The sequence below is a fragment of the Lutra lutra genome, chromosome 15, assembly GCF_902655055.1.
Source record: "Lutra lutra chromosome 15, mLutLut1.2, whole genome shotgun sequence".
Lineage (NCBI taxonomy): Eukaryota > Metazoa > Chordata > Mammalia > Carnivora > Mustelidae > Lutra > Lutra lutra.
This window is the reverse complement of record NC_062292.1, coordinates 7203630-7231091: the sequence shown is the minus strand read 5'-3', so window position 1 is coordinate 7231091 and position 27462 is coordinate 7203630. Positions and strand designations below refer to the sequence as shown.

Genomic DNA, 27462 nt, shown 5'->3' with positions numbered 1-27462 from the left:
CTTGTGATCTCTCTCTGTCAAATAAATAAATAAAATCTTAACAACAACAACAACAACAAAAAAAAACTGTTCGAGAAAAGAAGAAAAGGCAACCGCAGAGACCTCAAAACGACTTTCTTAATCATCATCGTGATGATTATCTCATTGTTCATACTTTGCTCCTATTTCCACAATTTCTACACGGAAGATGTAATCTGGAAGAAATTTTAAAAGACTGCAAAGAGAGAAGCAGTAAGGACGGGTTACACGATAAATAAATATTTCTTTCTGCAATACGTATGGACCAAACCGCGGATTCGCCGGTCAGCTGCCCGCTGCGCCCGCCTCACACCGCGACCGAACTGCTTCAGAGTAACCTGAACTTCCCTCCCCATAATTCCCTTCTCACTCGTTTCCCATGAGTCCGAGGGAGCCAAGGGTCCGCTCCTCAGCGCTACGTTAACCCCACCCCTCATTCTTTACTGGCCATTCACGATTGGTCCCGCCCCACCCGCTGAGTTTGAGGCTGTTGATTGGATAAGAGCGAGGCGCCATGGGCGGAATGGATTGTGACAGCCCGTGCAGGGGCGTGGACTCAACCACCCCCAAATTCTACCCAGGCACCGGCTGCATCATGTATCGCGCGGTTCGGCTTCTCGCGCGCTCGCGTCGCCTAGTGCGGCCTCCGGGCTCAGCCTCCGCTCCCGGCCTCGGAGAGACGGCGGTCCTCCCGCCGCGGACCCCGACCTCCGCCCGAATGGTGAGCGCGGGCCGTCCGAGCCCCGGCCTCCCGGCGGTGACCTTCAGCCCTCCGCTGGCCGGCCGGGCAGGCGGGAGGCATTCCCGGGGCGTCCCGGCAGAGCCCGGCGTGGGCTGCGTGCCCGCGTGGCTGGCGTCCGGGCCCCGCCGTGCCGCCTCCGCCCGCAGGGAGCGCTCGGGCAGGGGCGGCGTCCGGCGGCGAGGGTCCTGCGGGGTCGGTCCGGCGTTCCGGGGCGGGCGGGGTCGGGGGGCGCCGCAGCCGCGCTCGCTGCTGCGCTCCCGCCGGTGCGGACGGAGCCCCCACCTTGGCCGCTGCGCTGGCGACTGTGCGGGGCTGCAGGCGGGGCCGAGGGCCGCTGCCTCCGCGGCCCCTCAGCCGGCTGCGGACGGTCGCCTCCGTCCTCCGCTGTGTGGCGAGCGGCTTGCAGGCCTCGGGTGGGGCTGAAGGCTGTGGGGAACGGAGAAGATCCTGCCTCTCGCGAACTGGCCTGTGTCGCTTGTGGGGCTGCGGCCCCCCCCTTGTGTTGAACAGCGTGCCCTGAAGTAGTTGGTGCGGCCTGGTTAGGAGCTAACGTGCGGCCGCGTCTACTTTTTATTCAGAGATTCCTGAGGAACTTAACGGTCCAAGCTCAGGTCTTCTGCGCTTCAGAGCGGCACCTTCAGTACTTTGGGCTTTTTAACGAGCGCTTTATTTTATTTGTTTTTTAGAAGATTTTGTTTGTTTATTTGACAGAGATCCCAAGTAGACAGAGAGGCGGGCGGGGGTGGGGTGGGGAGCAGGCTCCCCGCTGAGCTGAGAGCCCCATGCGGGGCTCGACCCCAGGACCCTGAGCTCATGCCCTGAGCCGAAGGCAGAGGCTTAACCCACTGAGCCACCCCCGCGCCCTTTACGGAGCATGTTAAATACTTAGGCACACGGGTATTGTTAGGACGAGTTTGGGAAATAAATGTCGTTTAGGAAGAGCCACAGTTCCGCACGGTTCACTGAGCCGTGGTCTGAGCTTTGCGGTCTGTGATTTCGGATCCTGTGCTGCTACTCAGAGCTGGGGGTGGGGCCGCTTGTCTTTGCGCTTGGGTTTCTGCGTGTAAAATGGGAGTAAGAACAGGTACCCGGCAAGCCGGCTCATGTGCAGGTACTTTGTGTTTGGCAAATAGGGCACTTATATTAGTGCCTCCATGTATTTCAAAGGTCCAAGATATTTTCTGAACTATAAACTTGAAGATATTAACACGGCATTACTGTGCTTGAACCTGAAAAATCGGGGTGCTTTTATGTTCCTGCAACTCCCTGCTCTAATTTTAATGCATTTTAGAGCCTTTTAAAAATTTACTTAGTTTTTAACTAATTTAGTGTTTTGTAAAAGGGAATCGGAGGCTGGAGAGCTGAATTTGCCCTGCTCTAAATGTTCCAAAACTAGCACTGCCTTGCTTTCAGTGTTGGAATGATAGCTAAGATCAAATGAAGACAGATTGCCCCCCTAATTCTACATATATCTTCTGCCCTCTGACCTCTGCCCCAAAATCTTTGTGTTGATTTTATGAAGTTTTTCTTATTACTACTGTTGAGAATTTGCATAACCCTGACTGCCCTAAGTTACATTTTATCTAAAAGAACACAAATGTTTATCCAATAGGAAGATAATGTATTTATTGAATGCCTGCTGTGTATTGGGCCCTGTGAAAAAGGACAGTCACTACAGGCATAGAATTTAGAGACTACCAGGGGAGATTAAATAAACAAAGAAACGATGCACAGTTAGTTATGATGTGATAAAAACTACCCAGGAGAAATAGCCCAGTGAGGGTGAGAATGTCTCATGGAGAATAGCTACAATGTAGCTTTGATACTGGCTTGTTGGCATGATGGATGGGGAAGCCCTACATCTCCTAAAGTCACTTTTATTTTCTTCATGACCCGCAGAATGACTATGAAGTCTGGAAGCATAGATAATATCTTCTGTATTGCAGTGTAATATCAATAAAACATTTATTATACTTTTGCCAATATAGCAGGAATTGGTGGTCATCCTACATTTTTTTTTAGAAGGAAGCAGAAGTTTATGAATTTGAGAAATCCCTTTTTTTTATTATGATCAGTTAGCCACTGTGTGATACCTCATTAGTTTTTGATGTAGTGTTCAATGATTCAGTAGTTGCGTATAACACCCAGTGCTCATCACAGCATGTGCCCTACCTACATTTTTAAGACCAGACACACTTTTTCAGAAAGAAACCGAAAACCCGAACACAGTGAAGTCAAATATTGGATTCTTATATCTTTGGATAGTCCTTTTACAGGAAAAATGATTTGGATTTTCTTGAACACTGAAATATTCTTTTAACCCACTTTAACCTGAGAATCTGAAAGGCATTTCATTTCTTCAGGAGATGCCAGGGTTTAGTTAATGGTTATCTTACACATGAATATACATGGGGACATCTTAGAGGCTCAAGGCCTATATATATATATATATATTTTTTTTTAAGATTTTATTTATTTATTTGACACACAGAGAGAGCGATCACAAGTAGGCAGAGAGGCAGGCAGAGAGAGAAGGGGAGGCAGGCTCCCTGCTGACCAGAGAGCCTGATGTGGGGCTCGATCCCAGGACCCTGAGACCTTTCAGGTTTAGACTGGCATTGAGATTTTGAGAACACCTCATTGAATTTGAGAGTTTCCTGGGGTTAGTGTCTATTAACAATAGTCCTTGGTATTTCTAGGTCCTACTGGCAATCCGACTGCAGGACCATGACCCTTCATGCTTCCCTGGAAGGGAGGAGATTTTAAATGAGCACGAATCTCACAGGAGCCCATGGCAAGTAGCACTTTTGCCTGCCCCATGCCTGGCTGGTTAAACTCTTTAAACTGTGGTGTTACCCTGAAGTGATAAACTGCCTTCTGTTAGAAACTCATCTGAGTTATGGCATATGAAGGCACGATTTTCAGAAACACTAGCTTTTCTAGTAACAGTGGATTATATTGTATGAAGTAAAAACATGTATTTAAGAGATGCTATTCATCGCTTCATTTTTCATCAAAAGCACTGATCATTTTCTCAGTATTTCAGGGTGAGCATCCCTCCTCTTCTTGCCCACAACACTGGGAAGAGATAATGTACATGATAATTCGGAAAATCTTGAAAACCACATAGGTGCTTTTCAGACCTCAGGTGGACTGATTAGTGGATGGTGAAATCAATGTAGTGGGTAGTTACCAATATTATTCTTATTATTTTGACAGAATAGAGTGGCATGGAAGAGAAAATATTCCTACTGTTGCGTGAGGGTTTTGTTTCAGCCTTGTGTGTGTGTATGTATGTGTTGATGTACGTACCAGGTCACCGTATAAAGGTCTTTTCTGTGGGTTACTGTAAATCACACTTACAGAAATTTGGCTTCTGTAGGTTTCTTAAAAGAATGTTTGAAGAGATTTGGCAAAGTTACCTGGTTCCTTGTTTCTCTCTCTCTCTCTTAGAGCTTCTCTAATAGATGCTGACCCCTCGTCTAGCTTCCTGACAGATAGTTTTCTCTCATTCCTGGTGTCTTAAAAAGTGTTTTACAGCATTGCTTCAGATTCTGTTTTACAAATTGATGCAATGTATATATTTCCTTGGGTTCAAATAAAGAAATAATTGTTTGGCTTTTTGCAACAGTTTGTTATTAGCTACCTAAGCTGCTGCAAACAATATTTATTGTTGCAAATTTGGGATGTTGATTTTTATTATGAGGACAATAAGCACGTTTTTTTGATGTTTTTGCTGGGATTGTGATTTCAGCCACAACTGACCTCTGCACAATTTAATGGTCACTGTCAAGATCCTAGAATTTGATTGAGGTTGCTGTTTCTTGATTTGGAATTTAAAAAATTGTTCAGGTTTAAGCTGAAGAACACAGCAAAATATATTCATCTAGATCTTTTCAAGTAACTTTGAATGGATCTGAGTTTTACCATAGAAACCAGTTACTTAGGAGACAAACTTATTGCTGTTTTATGATGAAAATTTAATAATTTTGAACACAGAAAGCAGTGATGTAAATCTAAGGAGTTGAACCTGATTCCTCAAGTGACTGATGGAAACTGACCTCCTGTTTGGAGCTGATTTCTTATTGCTGTCACATAACGAGGTGACAAGAGGAAGAAAACCTAGCTCATGTGTCCAGTGTCACTGCTGTCATTGCTGGTGTTATTGGGCCAAAGTCTACTTCAACATACGTGGATGTTTCCTGAGGCTAAAACTTAGATCATAATGGAAAATATTTTTATTTGTGCATTTGAAATGAAGAACCCCATGTGCTTTTGGTCTACAGGGAAGGGAGCAAGTGGGTGTATAGTGGTGTCAGTGTAACCAAGCCCTACTAAAGAAAAAAATCTAAGTACTCATCTTTACGTCCTCTTATTGTCCAGGGTTAGGGGTACAACTCAAGGGCTGATTGGGACCAATCTGAAGTTACTCCCTCCATTTCTTGGCTTTTGGAAGTAGTAACAAAAAAGTAGTAATCCAAACACTTCTCGGGTTTTGACAGTCCAAGGTTGGTGGGTTTCAGGCCCTTCCTCTTGCTAACTGGATGATCTCCCAAGATTATTTCATCTCTCCAAGCCCCAGTATTTCCTCTAAGGTGGAGATGGTAATAGTAAAATCTCCTAGAGTGGTTGTAAAAATCAAATAACCTGATACTTGGAAAGAATTTGCTACATTAGCCCAGTAAATGCTGAGGTGTGATTATATTTATTAGCTGCTGCTGCTTACTGGCTTAGGCCAGTCTTCTGTAGACTTTTAGATATAGGAAAAAAATGTACCTCATTGATAATATTACTGTATTTCTACCTAGATACAATCATACTTTTCTGTTTTATGCAATCCAGAAGGCTTTATAACATATAAACGGTTTTGTAAACCTGTCTAGTCCCAAAGGGTAACTACAGATTAATTTTCCCCCCCCCAGAGGACTATTTACTAAAGCACAATTACTTGGCTAGGTATTCGTAAATCTTTTTTTTTTTTTTTTTAAAGATTTTTTATTTATTTATTTGACAGAGAGTTCACCAGTAGGCAGAGAGGCAGGCAGAGAGAGGAGGAAGCAGGCTCCCCGCTGAGCAGAGAGCCCAATGCGGGACTCGATCCCAGGATGCTGAGATCATGACCTGAGCCGAAGGCAGAGGCTTAACCCACTGAGCCACCCAGGTGCCCCGGATTTTTAAATCTTTTTAATCATCTGACAATGTTTATTTCATAGTTAATGCACATTAAAGCTCGGAGTATCTTTCTGATGTCTCCTTGATATAAATTGTCACAGGTAAATTCCAGCTATTTAGTGTTTTACAATAAATCTTTTTTATAGTATTCTAAAATATTTGTTGAGCAGTTGTTAACTTTTTTATCAGCAAAAGTTGAGGTACTTGGTAGAATCCTAGGGTCTCCATAGAAGGGACTTTGGATCATGGGTTCTTATTCAGGGTGGTGGATTGGCCTCAAGATATAAACTCCCTAAAATCATATGTAAGAGTTTTCATGTATGTATTTATGTTCATTTTTCTAGAGAAGGGATCTCTAGCTTTCCTCATATCCTCAGAGGGCTCAGTTGCCCTGGAAAGGTTAAGAACTAACCTAGCCATCCTCCCTTATCACTACATTTAATTCATAGATGAGAAAAACTGACTTAGTGAAGGTGACACAGCGACTGAATGGGGGGCTGTTTGACTGCAAAGCCACTGTGCTGTGCCTCGTAGTATTTGTAGATCATGGCAAAGCTCTGCTTAAATATCTAATATTTATAAATTTTAAAGTATCATTCTTAGACCATTTTCTAAAGTTCCCAGTGAAGTAGAGATTAACCCAAGTGCACTGAATTGGCTGAAGCTTAACCATAAGAGGTATACTCCTGGATTGGAAAAGATTACTAGAGATACTTCAGAGGCTTTCCTTTATCTTCTGCATAGGTGTGTCTGTCTTTCTTTAAGGTCTGCATTATTTGCAAATAATATCTGATAAGGGGTTAAATCCAAAATAGATGAAGAACTTATATAACTTGATACCAAAAAACCCAAATAATCTGATTGAAAAATGGGCAGACGACCTGATGTACAGATGGCCAACAGAGGCATGAAAGGATGCACGACATCACTAATTGTCAAGGAACTCCACCTCAGAGCCACAATTACATATCACCGTCCACCTGTCAGAATGACCAGAACCAAAAAGCTAAGAAAGAGCAGGTGTCGGTGAGGATACAGAGAAAAACCGAATCCTCGTTTGCTGTTGGTGGGAACGCAAATTGGTGCAGCCACTGTGGAGAACAGTGGGGGAACAGCCCCTCAAAAAATTAGAGATACCATATGATTCAGTAATTCCGCTACTGGATGGTTACCCAAAGAAAGCAAAAACACTAATTTTAAAACCTAGATCCACCCTTGTGTTTATGGCAGCATTGTTTACGATAGCCAAATTATGGAAGCGGCCCAAGTGTCCACTGAGAGATGAATGGATAAAGAAGGTGTGTTGTGGTGTATACACACTATACACACACACAAACACACACACACACGAGTATTACTCAGCCGTAAAAAAGATGAGGTTTGTTTGTTTTTGCCATTTGCAACAACATGTGTAGACCTAGAGGGGTATTATGCTAGGTGAAATAAGACACAGGAAGATGAAAACCGTATGATTTCATTTATATGTGGAATTTAAAAATCAAAACAAATGAGTAAACAAACACAAAGCAGAAGCAGACCCATAAATACAGAGAACAAACTGATGGTTGCCAGAGGGAAGAGGATGAGAGGATGCGAGGATGCGAGGGTGAGAGGATGCGAGGATGTGCAGAGTGGCTGAAGGGGAGTGGGAGGTACAGGTTTCCCGTTAAGGAATGAAGTCAGTCTTGGGGTAGAAGGTACAGCATATGGAAAATAGTGGATTGTGTGGTGACAACGTTGTGTGGTGACAGGTGATAGCTACACCGTGGCAAGCACAGCAGGACCTAGAGTTGAGTCTTAGTGTTTTACACTTGAAACTAGTGTACCGTTGTGCGTGTCACCTATGCTCCAAAAAAAAAAAAAAAAAAAAAAAAGTGTGACAAATTTGTCAGGAAAAGGACTGGAGAGCAGAAGGAGAATCCAGTGGGGTTTTTTATCTCTTTAGTAGGTATTTAGGTTTCTTGCCCCTTACAAGCTGATAGGATATTATTACTTTGATACTCAGTTTCTTTTCAAGCTCTAACAGTGTCTTAATTTTTCTCTTTAGGCGAGCCAAGATTCCTTTAGGATAGAGTTTGACACTTTTGGTGAACTCAAGGTCCCAAATGATAAGTATTATGGCGCCCAGACGGTGAGATCCACAATGAATTTTAAGATTGGAGGTGCGACAGAACGCATGCCAGTAAGTGGTTTTATGGAAGTATTGGCTTTATTCAAATGAGTCACTTTATTTTACAAATAAATACCTTACTGAGTTAAAATAAAAAGTTATTATGGAATTGGCTTTGTGAGTCTCTTTATTTTTGCTGGGGGTTTTTTTTTTTCAGATTTTTATTAGAATTTTAGTTTGAACATTTTTCGTTTCAGTACTTAGTTTTTTAAGCTGATTTAAGACAGATTTTTAAGAAACTGATTGAAAAGGAAACAGATTTTTCTTTAATATTATACTTTGTCTATCTTGGTTTCGGTTTCCAGAAAAGTGTACACAAATACATAAAACTATTCTTCTTCACCCTATCTATACATAAGTACACGCGCAGTGCCAGGTGAATGACCAAAGGATTAGGAAACTTTCCTACCGTATTTCGGTAAGTGTAAGATGACCTCAGTTAGAAGATGCACCGGTAAGATGCGCTCAGTAGCACTAGGAAGGAGAAGGGCTGTCGGAGTCGGGCCCTGTCATTGGCTATATGGCGACGCATCCTGGCTTCAGAGATGTCAGAAGTGGAAAGGACTAACCGAGTGGCTTCTGTACGCTACTGGGGCCCGGCCGCGGTGTGAACCCTGGTCAGCGCCAGGCTGCAGCCTAGGCTCGGAGCCCGCAAGTGGCCAGGCTTCGGCCGGGGAGCTACTGTGGAATCCTGTCTTCCGAATACAGTTTTTACCCTACAGTCCTCTTAACTTCCGTATTTTAGCCCATTGCTAAGCCTTTAAGACTGAACCTTCACAGGCTTATACACGTCTACAGTAGAAAAGAAAATCTTTTTGTCACTGCCTCCACCAGTCGGCCTACTGGTGGGGCAAACTAGGGTCAGATGACGTGGTGAGGTGACCGAGGGTGGCAGCTGATCTAAAGTGTCCTCATCGAGTTCAGCTCCTGGGACTGAGGAGGAGAGTGCAGGGCACTAGTGGGGGCAGGAAGCAGGGCTCAGGTTTAACGCTCCTGCTTCTGGCGGCAGGGGTGCGATTCAGGGGGGTGTGGTTGCTGCCGCGGCTCCAGAGATGGGGCGGCTGCTTCTGTTCGGCGCCTGTAAAAGATGGACATGTGGGGTATCTGTTTTTTGTCACAGTTTGCTTCACCTCGATTAATACCCTGAACTTTTTAAAATACAAGGCAGACTCTGATGGGCCCTGATCTGAGCAGTGTGTGTAAACCGGGCCCTTTGTACCTGAGGTCCAAAGGAAAGCAAAACCAAAAACGATTATGAACTTCTAATGTGAGTAAATTAAGAATAATGAGACCCTTCTTTTTCTCCCCAGTGACATTTTACCATTTTATTGTGATTGAAGTCAGTGAAACTGCTGTGACGCTCTTTTCATTTTCTGAGTCCGCAGGCACTGGGGTCAGTTGCTGCGTTCGGGTGGCCAGAGTGGGGAGGCCCATTGGTTATGACCTGGCCGTGGTTTAAGCCACCACTGCAGTGTCCTCCTGTAGAAATTGAAATTCCCACCCGTGTCATGTTTACAGTTTTTAAGTTTCTAATGCTATGTGCCATTTGTTTCTATCTCATTGGGGTAAAACACTCAAAATGTTTTGATTCTGGTTTCTTAGAATTCAAAACACGGATATTCTCTTGTTATTTCCTTTTCTGTTTGACCTTCAGCGTGTCCTCCCTTCAGCCTGGTTTTAACATGTCCTCTTCCTTTTCTACAGTTTTCCCCCCGATTCCGGGTGAGGACCGTAGCTTCTCCTATATTTTTCCCCACCCTTCCTTCCTTCCTTGCACACTTCCCCCTTCAGACCTCGTGTGGGAGCCAGACTTTAATCTGCATTATTAATTTTGGCAATAATACATACTTCTCTCACCTCACAAAAACCAGATTCCACTTCCTTGGTGTGTCAGCAAAAGTTGCTGAATTTCCTCCTTTAAATTTGGTGACGTGATCCAGAGCAGGAAGTGAAAAGCTCTGCAAACCGAAAGGGTTTGAGATAGGGTGAGATGGTGCATCGGAAGCTGTAAGCCCCAAGTCCATATGTAGTACCCTGGGGTTAAAGAAATATTCTGAGGGACATTCCAGTGACTTAAGGAATGTCAAAGCCTCATTGACGATTCAGAAGAACTTGCTTTTTGGCTTTGGGATGAGGTGATACCCATTTAGTAATAGTTATTTAGAACTTATTGGCAGTTAAATATTATTTTTGCTTTTATTGTTTTTAATGAGGAGAAGGAAAAATTATAATACGTCATGAGATCCAGTGAGGGAAAATGGTACTTGCTGGTCAAATGACCAAGTGCCATTTGTGTTTATAGATATGAAATACACACGTCTGTTTTAATCTCTCATAAAAAAGAAGTGGTGCATTGTGTGTTGGGGGGGTGTGGTCAGACACACACATGGATTAAAGAGTCAACCTATTTGCTTTTGTTTGGTTCCCTAAATAGATACATGATGAATCTTGGTTCATTACATACCTCTCTGTAATCTTAGTGTTACTGTAACATTACTTTAGTGTTTTATGTAGGTTTTGCACTTGCATAAAAGAATAATCTTAAATTTATATGCTTAATGAAACCTGCAATTTTGAGATTTTTTTCTGATTAATTTTAGATCCCAGTTATTAAAGCCTTTGGCATTTTGAAGCGAGCAGCTGCTGAAGTAAACCAGGATTACGGTCTTGATTCCAAGATTGCCGAGGCCATCATGAAGGCAGCAGATGAGGTAGGAGGTGACAAGTGTGCTGTTTACTCAGTGACATCAGACCCGCTTCTCTGCTAGATGATGTCAGGCTCTGGTAGGGAAAAGGGGCGCTGAATTCCTGAGTTAATGAATTTCAAGGTAGGGTGACAGCAGCTTGTTTGGTGAGGATATTAATGTGGTGCTTAAAATATTGTGGCAAAAGTTTTGGGATGATGCTGTACCTTTAAAAAAAATTTTTTTTTTTTTTTTAAATTTTAAAGACTTATTTTAGAGAGAGAGAAGGTTGGGGAGGGGCAGAAGGAGAGAGAGTCTCAAGTCGATTCCTCACTGAGCCCCATGCAGGGCTCGATCTTACAATGTTGAGATCATGATCTGAGCTGAATCCGAGAGTCAGACACTTAACCAACTGTGCCACTCAGGCACCCCATACCTTTTATTCTTCATTCTCTTCACAGTTTGAAGAAAACCTGAAGAGACATGGTTAAACTTATACTACATTTTATTTTTTAAGTATAAATGGTTCCTTTTAAAACTAGTCAGTTATCTGATGATATGTATGGAGAATGTAATTTCACTAATCCACTTATGTAATCTTAAGGAAGTAGTCAAAGATAATGGTTAAAAATGTATATTTACAATGTTTTTCATTGTAGTACTATTTATGATAATACCAAATTAGACTGTACCCGACCATAACAGATGCTTATATAAACTGTATAATAGAGCCATCGAAAATTACTTTTTTAGGAATGTCCTATGATAGGGGCACCTGGGTGGCTCAGTCGGTTAAGCGGCTGCCTTCTGCTCAGGTCATGATCCTAGCATCCTGGGATTAAGCCCCGCATCCGGCTCCCTGCTTAGCAGAGAGCCTGCTTCTCCCTCTCCCTCTGTCAGCTGCTCTGCTTACTTGTGCTCTCTCTCTGTCTGTCAAATAAATTAAATATTTAAAAAAAAAAAAAAGAATGTCCAGAATGTCCTATGATGGAGCCCACCATATAGGAAGTATGGGTCAGGGAGGTAGCAAAATGTATGTATTTTATGATCCTATTTGTGTTTGGAAAATATGAACAGAGAACATGTGTTTTCTATTGTGCATGTTTGCACACCCATTGCTTGGGGCAAGCCTAAAGGGAGAAGCCAAAATGCCAAGAGTCACCATTTCTGGGGGGCAGCGCTATTGTAACTTACACTTTTCTCACTTCTCAAAATGTTCCACACTGAACGTCTATTACATAACTAGAAAAAAAATTTTTATTTCAAAAGGGACTGTTTAAAGTAATAAATTTCTAGGGTGTGTACTGATTTTTTTAAGCTAAAATCATTCTTGAAGATGAAGTTCAGCACCTACTCTCTTAGAAAGCTTTATAATTCCAAAACTAACACATAAAATTACACGACAGAAACGGACAAATCTGGGCTGTGTTTGTCTCTACTCTTGGCAGTTGCTACATGTTGGACGTCTGTGCACTGAAGTAGCTGTTAGCAAACTCACTTTCAAGTGACTCGTTCATTATCATGCTGAGTCCAGCTGTAACTTCTGTTGGACATTCCCACTGAGCACCACAGGAAACGTATCTAAGGTGTGCCAGCCTTAACAGTGGCCCCGTCTGGTTATTATTAGAGGAGGCCGTTGGAGATACAGAAGAAAGATGGCTTTGATTCAGTCTTCACCTGCAATCCGTGCAATTGTATCTTTCAGAGTAGATAACCTTTCACTTTGTAGAGCAGCAGTGGTTGGAGCATGGGCTGCTGCAGAAGCCTGGAGTCGCTGGACAAGCACGAGCTGTGCGGCACCATCCGTAAATCATTTAGCGTATGAGAAAAGTGAGCATCTTTAGAACGGCACTTGATAGGTGACTCCTTAATCATAGCTGATCACAAGAGCTAAATGGTTATCAAATACTTATTTTTAAAAACCCATTTTTTAAACCTTTTTTCCTGCAGGTAGCCGAAGGCAAATTAAATGATCATTTTCCTCTTGTGGTGTGGCAGACTGGATCTGGAACCCAGACAAATATGAATGTAAATGAAGTCATTAGCAATAGAGCAATTGAAATGCTAGGAGGTGAACTTGGTAGCAAGAAACCCGTGCATCCCAATGACCATGTTAATAAAAGCCAGGTCAGTATATGATCTTTTCTTTGTTATAAATTGAAAAGAATGCCTGATATTATGCCCGTAAAACAGGAATTAGCTTTTTGACAAGGAAGATTCCTTTGGCTTACATTCTCTAGTGGAAAGGACTTATGTGTTTTTTGTTTGTTTGTGTGTTTGGCATTTTCTTTTGATTTTATTTTAACAACTCACGGTTTAAAGGGCTTATTTCAACAGAGGTATGAGTAGTAAAAATAAAATATTTTAAAGCTAATTTTCAAAATTCAGGTTCAATCCAGATGAAGAAAGTCCATATACCACATTTTTTTTCTTTGAAGTATATATTTTTTCCATTTTATTGTATTTCTTTTCAGTGTTCCAGAATTCTTGTATGTTCTTATTTCTTTTAGAAATCCTGGGTCTGTTTTAAACTTCATAAAAAATCCCTATTGGGGAACCTGAATTTAATATATAAGTGTATTTATATTGTTTTGTTTTTTAAAGATGCTTTATTTTTAAATCATTTTAGAATTATAAAAGAATTACAAAGGTACTTCACACATAATGCCTGTATACCCTTCTCCCAGCTTCTCTTAAGCATTTTTCATCACCCTGGTACGTTTATTCCACTGTGAAATTAGCATTGGTATACAGCACCCTCAACTAGACAGACTTTACTAGGATGGCCCTCGTCTTCTACCAACATCTTTTTTCTTCCAAGATAAAATCCACATTACACGTTGCACTTAGTTGCTCTGTTCCCTTAGTCTCCTCCAGTCTTTGACTCTCGTCTTTTGTCACCTTGACACTTCCGAAAGTAGCGGTCGCGTATTTCGTGGAATCCCTCGGTTTGGATTTGTTTGATGCTTTCTCATGATCAGGTGGAGACTCTGGATTTTGGGAAGACTGTTCAGAAGGGAAGGGCTCCTCTTAGTGCGTCATGGCCGGGGTACATGATAGCACCAGGACTTGGGACTGGTGATGTGAGCTTCAACCCCTGTTTAGGCCGTTGGGCTTCTCCACCTTCCGTTCTCTGTTAGAAGTGAGCCACGCAGGCCTGCCTCTGCTCGGGCACTGCCCTTCAACTTCACTTTCTAAAGGGAGGCAAATCAAGGAATTCTTGGTCATGTACTAAAATCAACACAGAATTAATAAGTAGTTTTGATGCTGGGCAAATACCCTCTTTCTCCTTAAACTTGTCCACAAAGCTTATCGTTCACTAGTGGATCTTGCCTATAGCAGTTACAACTGTGATGTCTTAGTGGTGACGCTAAGATTTTGTACTCCCCTCATTCCTTGTGCTCGTATTAATTGGAACTTTTCCGTAAAGAAGATTTGTCCTCTTCTCTCTACCTCTGCACTTATGTATCTGTTTATGTATATCAACATGGATTTGTGCATATTTATTTTACTCTTAGGGCTCTAATATGATACTGTTATTACTTACATTGTTGCTCAGATTGTTCTAGCTTTGGGAGTCCTCTCTGTTGGCTCCTATGTCCTTTGGATGTATCCCTATCTTTCCCCCCGCTCCTTTTTTCTTTTTTTAAAGCAGTTCTCTACTTTCTTCTACCAGATGCTCCAGGCTCATCATGCTGTAGCTTCCCTGCCCCAGGGCTCCATCAGTGCCATTTTTCCAGGGAACTCTTGGAGGATCTCATTAGAAAATATTCAGAAATTAAGATCTGGTGCTAGGTGTATTTTAATATATTTTAAAGTATTAATGGGGAAGCTTTTTCATACAAGGTTACTGTATGAAGGATTTTTCAAACTTATTACTTGCGTTTAAATATATAAACTTCTCTTTTATGTATACTGAAGTCTGAAATCCAAGTGAGAGTAATCACGTGTGTACGAGTTGGGGGCGCTTATGTGGCAGGCGAGATCGGTGTGCGCTGTGAATGTTCCTTGTACCATTCATTCTGCTCTTGGAAATGGTTTGATATTTTCCACAGTAAAAACCTATAAAAATAACACTTTTTTTTTTTAAAGTAGCATAATAATTTAAGTGTATAGGGTTTCTGGTTGAAAACAGAGCATGGAGTATGGACTTCCTGGTTAGGTCCCAGTTCTGCCAGTTCCTAACTGTTTTGGCAAGTCACACCATTTCTTTGAGAGCTTGGGTTTCCTCTTTTATAAAGTGATGAACTACCTCACAAGAATTTTGCTCAAGTTTAATAAAAGACTATCGGTAACTGCAAAATATCCTTATGTGCACTTGTTAATTGTCCTTCCTGCTTGCTGCCATTTACTAGCAGATATCCTAATAGTATGGAAGAGTAGTGGCATATAGGGTACAGTCCTGTGCTTATTAAGCCCAGCTGCTGCTCTCGGACCTTAAGTGAGCTGCGTCTTGCCACAAGTCAGTGTCATTAAGCACTAAAGACATGAGTTTCATGTAATCATTTAGTGACATTTTTAATGGAGACATTCAAGTTTGTTTTTTGTTGCTTCTGATGTAACATTTTACCATTTTTGTAAATTTTCCAACAGAGCTCAAATGACACATTTCCCACAGCAATGCACATTGCCGCCGCCATAGAGGTCCACAACGTGCTCCTGCCGGGACTCCAGAAGCTGCACGATGCTCTCCATGCCAAGTCGAAAGAGTTTGCCCAGATCATCAAAATTGGGCGCACGCACACGCAGGATGCCGTTCCTCTCACCCTTGGGCAGGTAGATGAGTGCGGCTGTTGATGCGGTTTGGGGTTGGTACAGTGGCCAGCATGTTACCCTCTAAATCGTACTTGTTTAAAAGGCCATGTTAGGGGCGCCTGGGTGGCTCGGTCGTTAAACGTCTGCCTTTGGCTCAGGTCATGATCCCAGGGTCCTGGGATCGAGTCCCACATCGGGCTCTCTGCCCAGCGGAGAGTCTGCTTCTCCCTCTCCCATCCCACCCCGCCGCTCGTCTTCCCTCTCACTGTCTCTCTCTCTCTCTCTCTGTCAAATCAATAAATAAACTCTTTTAAAAATAAAATAAAAAATAAAAGCCAGGTTATAACAGTTCAGTGGCAGACATTTTTCTGCATTAAGCCGTCAGTAGTTTCACTGACACCTTCTGAGGGGAAGAGCACAGTGGGAGGACAGTGAGCCAGTCTCTGGGCAGTCGGCTCGGGTTGAGAGCTTAGCTGTGCTACGTACAAACCGTGGGACCCTGGGAAAATTAGTGAGCTTTTCTGCTCCTCAGGTTTCTGAGCTTTAAAATGAGGAAAATAACATCTGTACCCTAGCCCAGTTGTGAGGTTCTCATTGGTTCGCGTGAAGGGCGTAGAAGCATGCCGACACGTAGTAATAAGCACATATTGGCATTAGCGGTCACCGCCGCCTTCATCGTCCCAGGACCATTATCCTGTCTCCCTTTGTCTCTCACTGTACAGAGTAGGCTCTATAAAAATTACTTTTAAATTGATTAAGCAAGGCCTGTCTACCTCTAAGATTGTTTTGGGCCGTATGGGAAAGGGGTATTACTCTCTTCCCCCGAGTACCAGAAAGTGTTTTTGTGTTTCTTGATCAGTGTCTCAGAGCATGTCTAGTAGCACACACCACGAAGGACACGAAGGGAATCAGGTGATGGTTTTTGTTTTTGTTTTTTGTTTGTTTGTTTGTTTTTTAGGATTTTATTTATTTACTTGACAGAGATCACAAGTAGGCAGCGAGGCAGGCAGAGAGAGAGGGGAGGAAGCATGCTCCCTGCTGAGCAGAGAGCCCGATGCGGGGCTCGATCCCAGGATCCTGGGATCATGACCTGAGCCGAAGGCAGAGACTTTAACCCACTGAGCCACCCAGGCACACCCAGGCAATGGTTTTTGATGGTAAAACTCTCCCATGGTTCGGGAACGGGGAGTTGCTCAAGTGCGGTATCAGGTGATGGCGAGGGGAGTGGGGCTGCTTACTTGAAAAGGTTCATTTGTAGTTTTGTTCAAATGAACAGCGCAGGAAGCTTGATTGCTTAGCTTAATTTCAGTACGGAAGGGACGAGGAAAACAAAATGATTCATCGGAATACAGGTGCTACGAGAGAAGGGAGCTCCTACCTTCGTTGTCCCTGAAGCCTCTTCTCTTTGCAGCACGTTCTTACTGCCTGGCATGGTTTCCACAGAGGAGCCGTGTCCCTCTGGTTTCTAACGTTTTCCTTGTTGTGTGTATCACATGGTGGAAGGAGGAAGGAGGCCATGACAGCCTCCTGGGTAAAATCATCATTCTCCCTGTTACATCAGCAAGTTTTCTGGTGGACTTCACCTTACCGGAGCACCTACACTTGCTTTGACTGGAATTGCCTTTTGAGTTTATGCAGGTTTTCCCCAATAAAAAGAAACTTCTTCAGTGCACCCAGCTGGTTATGTATTAGTGACGTTAGGTTGGATGGATCCGGTCTACCTGAAAGGGGTTACGGCTTCTAAAATGTTTTCTTTAAAACAGAAAGATATCCTAATACTAATCAGAACTGTTCATGGTTTTTCCATGTTTTTAGGCAGGGAAAAGAGCTTTAGTGTAACCATATAGTCTGGCTTGCTCACTTGAGTTCTGGCTTATGCCTTTTGTCCCTACATAATTCTTTTTTTTTTTTTTTTCCTAAAGATTTTATTTATTTATTTGACAGAGATCACAAGTAGGCAGAGAAGCAGGCAGAGAGAGAGGGGGAAGCAGGCTCCCTGCCGAGCAGAGAGCCTGATGCGGGGCTCGATCCCAGGACCCTGATATCATGACCTGAGCCAAAGGCAGAGGCTTTAACCCACTGAGCCACCCAGGTGCCCCACTCAGCATAATTCTTAAAATTGTTTCAGCATAATTCTTAAAAGGGGCCCTGTCCTGTTCAGACAATACATGCTGTGGCTACCTTTTGTGTCATTCTGGGAACCCTGTGACAGTAATAGCAGAATTAACTTGCATCTGGAAGCTCTAGTCTTGGCTGTGGCCTGTTACTTGTTTGTGCTCTTCAGTGAGCCGTTCAGCCTCCTGTTCTCTGTTAGGTTTTTAAGCTGAAATTGTGTGGAGAAAATGTCTGTGTTTGTATTTGTCTGGAGAAACGATTCAGGGTTTTTTTGTTTTGTTTTTTTTCTTTCTTGAAGTTGTCTGGGATACAACAAGAAAAAAAATCACCTGCAAACAGACTAATAATTTAATGTGCTGAAGTAATTCTTTCTTAAAGCCTGTTTCCTGGGTGCCTGGGTGGCTCAGTCAGTGAAACGTCTGCCCTCAGCTCGGCCGTGATCTCAGGGTGCTGAGACCGAGCGCCGTGTAGGGCTGGCTCCCTGCTCCCTGGGGAGTCTGCTTGTCCCTCTGCCCCTCCCCTTCGCTCCTGCTCATTCTCTCCCTATCTCTTGCTCTCTCTTTTGCAGAAATAAATAAATAAAATCTTTAAAAAATAAAGCTTATTTCCTTTGTTGTTTTTCTTTGCTTTCTATTAAAAGAAGAACAGCTAAACCGGCTGCATGTTACCCTCTGTGGTGTCATCCCACCTTATAGGTTTATAAATCCTCATTCTTCCTTGTACTTTGATCATCGTATGAATTAAAATGGTACACATGCCACTTGGTAGCTCATAATTTAGTACCTGAAACATATTTACAAGAACTTCTGTTCAACACCGTCAGAGTCACTTGTAAGCTGTTAGGAAATCACATGTTCTCTCCTTAATTTCCTTCTCTTTCCAGGAATTCAGTGGTTATGTTCAACAAGTGAAATACGCGATGGCGAGAATAAAAGCCGCCATGCCAAGGGTCTACGAGCTCGCGGCCGGAGGCACCGCCGTGGGCACCGGCTTGAATACTAGAATCGGCTTTGCAGAGAAGGTGGCGGCCAAAGTGGCCGCGCTCACAGGTCAGCGGGAATATGAATTCTGACTCCTCTTCGTTACGCTGGTCTATATTTTCTAGGTGTTTCTGCTTTGAATTCTTGTGACTTTAAAGCTAAAAAATAATATTTTCCCATCAAACGTGTCTTATGTCTGCTTCAGAAGTAGCAGTATTCATCCTTCTGCCTTTCATGGTTCCCATCTATGATTCATACGGTGTGCAATTAAATCCGTCCGTGCTGGCTTGTTTACTGTCATGGTGATGCTCAGTCATTTTCCCTTTAAAGCTGTTTCAAATACCCTTTTCAAAGCAGGCAAAATCAGCATATGGTTGAGACACAGTGTTTTCAATGGTAGATATGTTGAGATACTGACAGGCTTAGTTTCTTTTTTCCCTGTATCATACTGGGACGTTTCTCTGAGTTAATGACCTTTTTGAATCTTGTTTTTCCTTTAGTAGAGAGAGTGCTGTGTTCTCGATAATAACTATTATTACAGCGGAGTTGTCATCTCCAGAAAACTCTTCTGAAGAGATAGATGTTACTGGCTGAAAGGGCAGACATACTTAGATGGTCTCTAGTAGAGATTGGTTTTTCAGTCAAGTTTTAATTGAGAAGAACTGTATTATAGGAATTAGAATATGTGATCTTTAAAATTTGAACACAGGCGACAGTGAGTGGAAATTCTAACTCCTTTTGGCTCCCTGCCATCTCAGGGGGTCTGCGGGGTCCCAGCTAAAGGAGGCACTAGGACAGCCTAAGATGGGGAACAATTGTACTAGTAAAAGAGTGTGGAATAAAGTGAACTTTAGCTCCTTTTCCTCCTTACTCAGAAGTAGGCATCATACACATGTTCGCAGAAGAACAGTGTTTTTCTTTCAGTGCATTTCTTTTATTGTCTTTGCTTCTTTATCCTTTAAACATGCTAGTATCTCCAGATTCTTCCTGCTTGTTCAAGACTTAACCCTAGACAAAGCTTGAATCAGAAGATAATCATTTTTTCTTGAAGTAAAATTTTTCTTCTGTGTTTGCTTTTCGTGTCCTGGAACTTTCTGTTTAACTTGTGGATATTAGAAAAAAAAATTTAATTCTACCTGTTAACTCATAGATACACTTTTTTTTTCTTCAGGCTTGCCTTTTGTCACAGCTCCAAATAAATTTGAAGCTCTGGCCGCCCACGATGCTTTGGTTGAACTCAGTGGAGCCATGAACACCAGCGCCTGCAGTCTGATGAAGATCGCCAACGATATTCGCTTTCTGGGTTCTGGTCCCCGCTCAGGTCTGGGAGAGCTGATCTTGCCTGAAAATGAACCAGGAAGCAGTATCATGCCAGGTAATGACACAGCTGGTAAATCTGAGCACTGCAGCTGATAAGAACCCGGGCATCCTCATAAACAGAGCGTGTCTCTGTGTGTTGAGCATGAGTTTGATCCCAAACACGGATAGGGATGTGTGTTGCACACTCGTTTCAGAATGTGTGCGGGCCCCCCGTGATCTGAGTTGGGAACACCACCCAGCAATACAGGAAGAGAGAATGAGTTAGCACGTGTATTTTGGTGCCTACATGAGCGAATGTGTAAGTTCCATCTTTCATAATCCAAAGCCAGAAGAACTCTGAAACCAGCTGTTAAAGTGATCAGCATGGGTTGAATAGAAACAAATTCTTCCAACTGCCTGTTAGTTCATTTTTTGCTTTGGGTTTTGGCCTGTCAGATAAGGGAAGTGACACAGGCCCTAGCGAGTCATTTGACAGACTCCTGTGACTGTCACTGAGTCCTGTGGGGACATGTGGGTAGCCTTGTTAGATGAATGTAGTGGGTGAACAGTGACACTGGAGTGACACTAATGAGTTGACTTCAGACGGGAGGCTGAGGGGTTCTGCCCGCCCCTTCACTACTTCACTGGTCACTGAGGGCGAAGTCGGGGTACGAGTGGCTCACGTCAGCGGATAAGGAAACAGCAGCACACCGGGTGACAGGATCAAGATTCATATGGTAAGTCCCCTGTAGGTTCAACTAAAACTGACAAGGTGACTTTTAATAGTGAGAAAGACCTGACTATAGGTTCTCTGAAATCGATGCACGTGTATAGAACGAGAAGAGATGAGGTTTTAGAGTAGTTTACGTTGAAAAATGATGTGAGTTTAGTTGACGGCAAATTCGAAGTGATTGCCTAGAAAAGAGAAGCCCAGATTCACAGAGAAGGAAGTAACCTTTCCGGTGTGTCGCCTGGTACTGGTCGGAGGCATCTGCAGTGTCTGGTTTAGACTTGAGCTCGTCAGAGGGGTGCTCCCAGGGTGATGAAGCTCTGGAGACTTAGGACGAGTAGGAGAATTTCTGCTTCATGTCTGCTTCCTCTGAGAAGTCTCCCAAATGTCAGCCCGGTGCTGTCATTCCACTGTCAGCCCAGCTCCCGAAAGTGTAGCCCACTTCTCTGTGGTTACCCCTCATGTGCTGTAATTGCCGGCTCTCTCCCCCGGCCTCCAGGTTCTGCAGGCCAGGGGCTGCCTCACTCCCCGCGGTGTGTTCAGTGCCTGGCTCTGGTGTTCTATAGTGAACGAAAGCCGTGGAAATGGAGAGGGCCGCATTTCCTGTGTGGGTGTGGGTACTCATTACTCAGAAGCCCCTGAGCCAATGGGTCACGGTTTGGGGCCACCCATCCCTCTCTCTTGCTTGGTTTCATTGTATCAGCCCTGATGACGGGGACTTGCTTTATTTAACGAAGTTAGATTTCCTCCTTTTCTTGATCAGTTGACATGATACGTGATCTTAACTGGCACTCGACACCATGAGCACGTTTGACGTGGAATCTTTCCTTGGTGGCTCTTTTGAAGGCAAGGTGAACCCTACCCAGTGTGAGGCGCTGACCATGGTTGCCGCCCAGGTCATGGGGAATCATGTCGCCGTCACAGTCGGAGGCAGCAACGGACATTTTGAGTTGAATGTTTTCAAGCCAATGATGGTAAGTTCGAGGTTCAGCTTTTAATGTTTTTTGACTGAAGGCTAATTGTCTTGTGTTTTCTTTCATAAAGTTTTCTAGGATTTCATGTTAGGTACTGGGATTATGTAAGTAGCAATTGGAAGTCAAGCATTTGTTAAGATTAGAAGATTCAGCCTGGATATCTAATTAGGTGACTTTTAGCTCAAGTGATTTGATGGTTTGCTTTATTTAATAAGAAGAAAAAGTCTGGAAAGAGGGTGTGGGTTTCTTCCTTGTCCCTTACCCAGTGGGGGAGATGCCAGTGGCTAGAAATAAGTCGGGTCTCCTTGAGCCGTCCCTCAACCCTGTCTCCTGCTCACATTGCTGCTGCTTCCCTCAAACTCCGTCATCTTAGAAGGATAACCTGCATTCGCTTTACAGCAAATTCACTGCTCCCGGTTCCTGCCCCTGACTGGTCCTCGGATTATTCTCCTGGTCATTTGGAACTCCCGCAGGCCCGTAGACTTGGTGACATCTGACCTTGGCCTTTAAACACTTCTCCTTGGCTTCCTCAGCACCCTCCTCCTGTGCTCTTCACTGTCCCTCTCTGGCTTTCCTTCATTGGTTTTCCCTTTTCCACATACCTGGAAAATATTTGTGCGTCTAAATTCTGTTCTTTGCTTCCTCTTCATGAAGATGTAGCAGGGTGCGTCATCTTTATCTTTCGTCCGCTTTCCTCAGCTTCAGGTGATGGAACCGCCATCCTTTGGAGTGCTTTATTTGTATAAAGTGTTATATATAAAGTACACTGGCAGCTTATTACCAGTTTGTATCTGGTGTAAAGTCTGGTTTTAATTTGATAAAGACAGGCAAATGACAGATATTAATATTTATTCAGTGCATTTGTCGAATCTATATCAGGCACCATATTGGGTACTAGTGATAGAACAATAAGCAAGACATATTTCTTTGCCCTCGTGAAATGCACAATCTCATGAAAAATACAAGCCAAGCCAAAGCAGAACTCAGACATCTAAGCCTTTGCTTGCATGTCAGATTCCAAACAGAAAATACTGGCTGTCTGGCAATATAGGTGTGCAACAAATGTCTTGCTAATCTTTTTGTTTTTAAAAATATATATATTTTTTGTCTTTCATAGAAAATCCATCAAGGTAATCAACATTTGCCTTATACATTTTTTTAAGATTTTATTTCTTTGAGATAGAGAGCGAGAGAGAGCGAGCACGAGTAGGGGATCGAGTCGAGGAAGAAGGAGAAGCAGGCTCTCTGCTGAGCAGGGAGCCCGATGTGGGGCTTGATCCCAGGACTCTGGCATCATGACCTGATCCAAAGGCAGACACTTAACCGACTGAGCTACCCAGGCACCCCAACATTTGCCTTATATTAAAATCATTAGTGCCAAATCAAACCTTGAAGTTCTGAGCCTTCTACTGGAGTCCATTTTTGGGACTGTACTTTTCAGACCCTGAGTTTTTAGACCCAAAAGAGAGTAGGATGCGGATATATCTTTATACGTATTGGAAATGTTACAAAAAAGGAAAAAAAAAGAAAAACCTCTAAAGCAAACTAACTGATTTCATGTTCATTTTAAATACTGTGTGAAAGTTTATTTTAAAGGGTCTGGGGAATATTTGTTTTGTTAAGCATTAATGACATGATGGCCATTAAGACTTGGGAAGCCCTCTCTGCACTGACTGCCTCAAACAGGCTGAACTTTCTCACCTCTGCATCTTTACTTCTCTTCCAGAGGATTCTTTTTCCATCTCTGGTTATCTAAGTCCCATCAAACAGGACTTCACCGATTCCTGCAACTGAATTTTCTCTTCGTACTAACATGTTATACCACTCAGTGTTCTTTCACACTACGGGTCTCTTGGGTTCCAGTTGTTTGTGTTTATGGCTTTTACGTCTTTGAGATTTCCGTGTCCTCAAAGGTTCATAATTTCTTTCACATTTGTTTCTGGGGGATGGTGCTTTACATACCACAGGAGTGCCCCATGTTTATCAAATTACATACTCATTTAGGAACCAGCACATAATATATATTACTGGGCACAAAAGTTAGGCTCAGTAAACCCCTCTTTCTGTCTCTCCCTCTCCCCTTTACCCCTCCCGTCCCAGATCAAGAACGTGTTACACTCAGCCCGGCTGCTGGGGGACGCGGCCGTTTCCTTCACTGAAAACTGCATCGTGGGAATCCAGGCCAACACAGAGAGGATCAACAAGCTGATGAATGAATCTCTGATGTTGGTGACAGCTCTTAATCCTCATATAGGTAAGGTTTAAGGAATTATGCCATTTTCGACTACAAAATTAAAAAGCTAAAATATTTTTTTTTTTAAAGATTTTATTTATTTGTCAGAGAGAGAGAGGGAGAGAGAGCAAGCATAGGCAGACAGAATGGCAGGCAGAGGCAGAGGGAGAAGCAGGTTCCCTGATGAGCAAGGAGCCCGATGTGGGACTCGATCCCAGGACGCTGGGATCATGACCTGAGCTGAAGGCAGCTGCTTAACCAACTGAGCCACCCAGGCGTCCCAAAAAGCTAAAATATTTTTAAGAGATTGTTGGATCAAGGTGGACAGCAAATTCCTTTCGGGCATTGTTTAGTAAAATCTCACAAAATATTTGCAACTGGGTTGAAAGACACTGTTATATATTAATATGCTGTCAGTGAAGCTTTGTTTCATTTGAAATGTGGTAAACTCAGCAGTTCAAACTTACATAAATCTCAGTGGTATCGAGAGGCTGAACGTTCTGTGCATTCTACTTGGGAAAGCTCTCCTCACCGGGTAGCATCACTAGGTGGCACTGGCCGGTTAGCATTGTGGGATGAACTCCTTTTTCTGCCTTCTCTAGCTGCTCTACTACACTTCGGTTTTGTTCTTTGATTCAGTTCAGAAATGGGGAGTTACCAATAAGAACAGAAGAAAAAGAGTAGTACTCATTGCTTTTAGGGAAAGGAGGAAAATGTAAATACTATATTTAAAACCATGAGTCTTACATTGCAAGCCTTTTCCAGAACTATAAATATTTTATTGTGTAAATTCAAACATACCTGCTTAGACTGGGGACTGACCAGAGTGATCCTTACCAACACACAGTTTCAGCTCGTAGGTTTGGAGACACTCGCTGCATTGTTATGGTGCCTTGAAAGCCTTTTCCCACCTTCTTACTGATGAGCTGAGGTTGTTAACATATTCTTCGATTTTCTATTTTATACTAAGTTATGATACAGTCATTGGCACGATATGGTTGCTGTTTAAAATACTCTTCTATAATGCCGAACTTTCAAGGCAGATTTTCTACTATTGGCTTCACATCAAGCTGTAATTTCTGTTTTATAAAGTTAGAGCTCATTTGACTGTTTCAAATATTTATAGGATATATATCTGTATATATCATATATGTATGTAGCTGTGACATGCAATATAGCCTGTTCTGGGGTGTAGAATTGAGATTGGTAATAATATTTTGATCCTTTAAAACTTATTGTACTTTCACATTCAGTCAGAGAGCTACACAGGGGAACCCAAAGGCTTATGTGAGAAACGTTCTCTCACATCTGTACTTCAGAACACTTAAGTTACAAGTGCTCCTAATGCCAAGTGATTGATTCGTTTTTCTTGGAATCAGATCTCTGTGAGCCAAAGGCCATACGAGGATAAATGGGCAAGCCGCACCTTGCTGCTACAGCCTGAGCCTTGTAGCTGCTTGTCCCGGGTTCTCTGCGCACTCGTGGAGCAGGCTGGCTGGGGATGGGGATTTGTGGGACCCGAAGAGTAGAGCTGAACGGTTAGCGTTAAGACTTAGACTCTAATGTCCTCAGTATAAGGCTACACAATACCTAATGGTGACCCTGACCATCTGATGAAAATTCTTTCTCTAAGTTACTCTGATCAGTAAATGCCCTTTTCAACAAGCTTAGCCTCGCCAGTTCAGGTGAATACTGGAATCGCCATCATTTGTTCGTGGGTGGCTAATGGATACATGCCAACAACACGCCACATCTTGCCCACTTGACGATCGTGTTGCCTCAAGGCTTTTGTCCCTTTGACAATAGTCCTCTGATCTGGGGGCATTTGGGGTTTTTTTCCTCCTTTGTTGGTTTCATTTTTGTTCTTTTTTTTTTTTTTCCTTTAAGATTTTATTTATTTGAGAGAGAGATCAAGCAGAGGGGAGGGGCAGAGGGAGGTGGAGAAGCCAGGGGATCCTGACCTGAGCCAAAGGCAGACACTGAACTGACTGAGCCAGCTAGGCACTCTCTTATGTTCTTTCTTGCTCTTGCCTTCTGACCTTTTTTTCAGTTGTGTTAAGACAACTTGCAAAGCTGTCCCTGCCTTTGTTAATTCCAGAGGCAATATCTGAGGCAAACAGATGTTTGGTGGTAGTGTGTGGTATGAGAATAGATCTCTGCTAAAACTTGTCCCTGTATCCTTGGGATGTTGGGAAGATGTCAAAGTACTGACAAGTGTGTTGGAAGCAGCTGGCAGGTGCATCCCTCCCCAGCCCCGCCCCTTCCCCCCTCAGAGCCAGTGCCCACAGCTCCCACACAGGGATGTTGTCTGCTGGCGGCACTGCGACACTTAGCTGGTTATGCTTTTGTAGAATCATTGTTTCCAGTTAAACATGTTTCTGGGAAAAACACATATGTCTACTACTCGGAAGTATGTTTTCATGTCTTGGTGCTATATTGTGTTTTTGTTCTCCCCCCCCCCCATGAAGATAGGAGTTGTTCTCAGTGTAGTGTTGAGATTGGCTAATATGTTTTTGAACCTTTAGAAATTATTGTACGTTAGCATTTAGCCAGAGAGTTACACAGGGGAACCCAAAGACGATTAAAGTGGCCAACTGCCCTTAGAAACAAATCTGTTACAGAAAGTGAGGTATGTTTAAGTCTGTCTCACTTATGAAAAGTAAAGGGTTTAGGCTGCATCAGAAGTCACAGCTCTGAGGATAATCACTGTTAAATTTTTTTTAAAGATTTTACTGATTTATTTAGCACAAACTGGGGCAGAGGCAGAGGGGGAGAGAGAGAATTTTTTTTTTTTAAGATTTTGTTTATTTATTTGACAGACAGAGATCACAAGTAGGCAGAGGCAGGCAGAGAGAGAGATTGAGAGGAGGAAGCAGGCTCCCCGCTGAGCAGAGAGCCCGATGCGGGGCTCCATCCCAGGACCCTGAGACCATGACCTGATCCAAAGGAAGAAGCTTTAACCCACCGAGCCACCCAGGCACCCCGAGAGAGAGACTCCATGCTGAATGTAGAGCCATCAAGGGGCTCGATCTCATGACTGAGATCATGACCTGAGCTGAAACCAAGATTTGGAGGCTTAACCGACTGAGTCATCGAGGTGCCCCTGTTAAATATTTTTAAGATTAAAAATGTTACTTAAGAGATCAGTAGCCTCAGTTGAGTGAATGATTACCTTTTGCTTTAGAAAACCAGATTTCACTACGAACTCCTATGTTGCCTTTTTAATTTTTTTCTTCAGGATATGACAAGGCGGCAAAGATTGCGAAGACGGCGCACAAAAACGGATCCACCTTGAAGGCGACTGCTGTTGAACTCGGCTTTCTCACCGCAGAGCAGTTTGATGAGTGGGTGAAACCTAAGGACATGCTGGGTCCAAAGTGATTTAATAAATTTATAATAAAAATAATTATGTTCAATAAAAGAAATGAAAAAGACTCCTTATTGTTCTTAAACAAAAATGGATGAATGTGCAAGGAAACGGCTCCTGAACTTGAATGTCTGTAGCAGAACAACTTGGTCGATACATAAAACCCCAGGATGTGCTGGGTCCAAAAGTGAATTTGAAAAGTGTAAAATGAAGTGATTAAATT

The 27462-nt window shown here is 43.1% G+C and overlaps 1 protein-coding gene across 1 annotated transcript; it reads left to right on the top strand.

Moving 5' to 3' along the window:
* Nucleotides 1-561: 561 nt before the first annotated feature.
* FH (fumarate hydratase) lies at nucleotides 562-27287 on the top strand. Its single transcript, XM_047705054.1, has 10 exons — nucleotides 562-739; nucleotides 7980-8114; nucleotides 10703-10813; nucleotides 12737-12913; nucleotides 15380-15562; nucleotides 18540-18705; nucleotides 19808-20011; nucleotides 21512-21639; nucleotides 23740-23893; nucleotides 27111-27287. The coding sequence occupies exons 1-10, from the start codon at nucleotides 614-616 to the stop codon at nucleotides 27251-27253; spliced, it is 1527 nt and encodes a 508-aa protein (XP_047561010.1). The 5' UTR covers nucleotides 562-613; the 3' UTR covers nucleotides 27254-27287.
* Nucleotides 27288-27462: the final 175 nt, after the last annotated feature.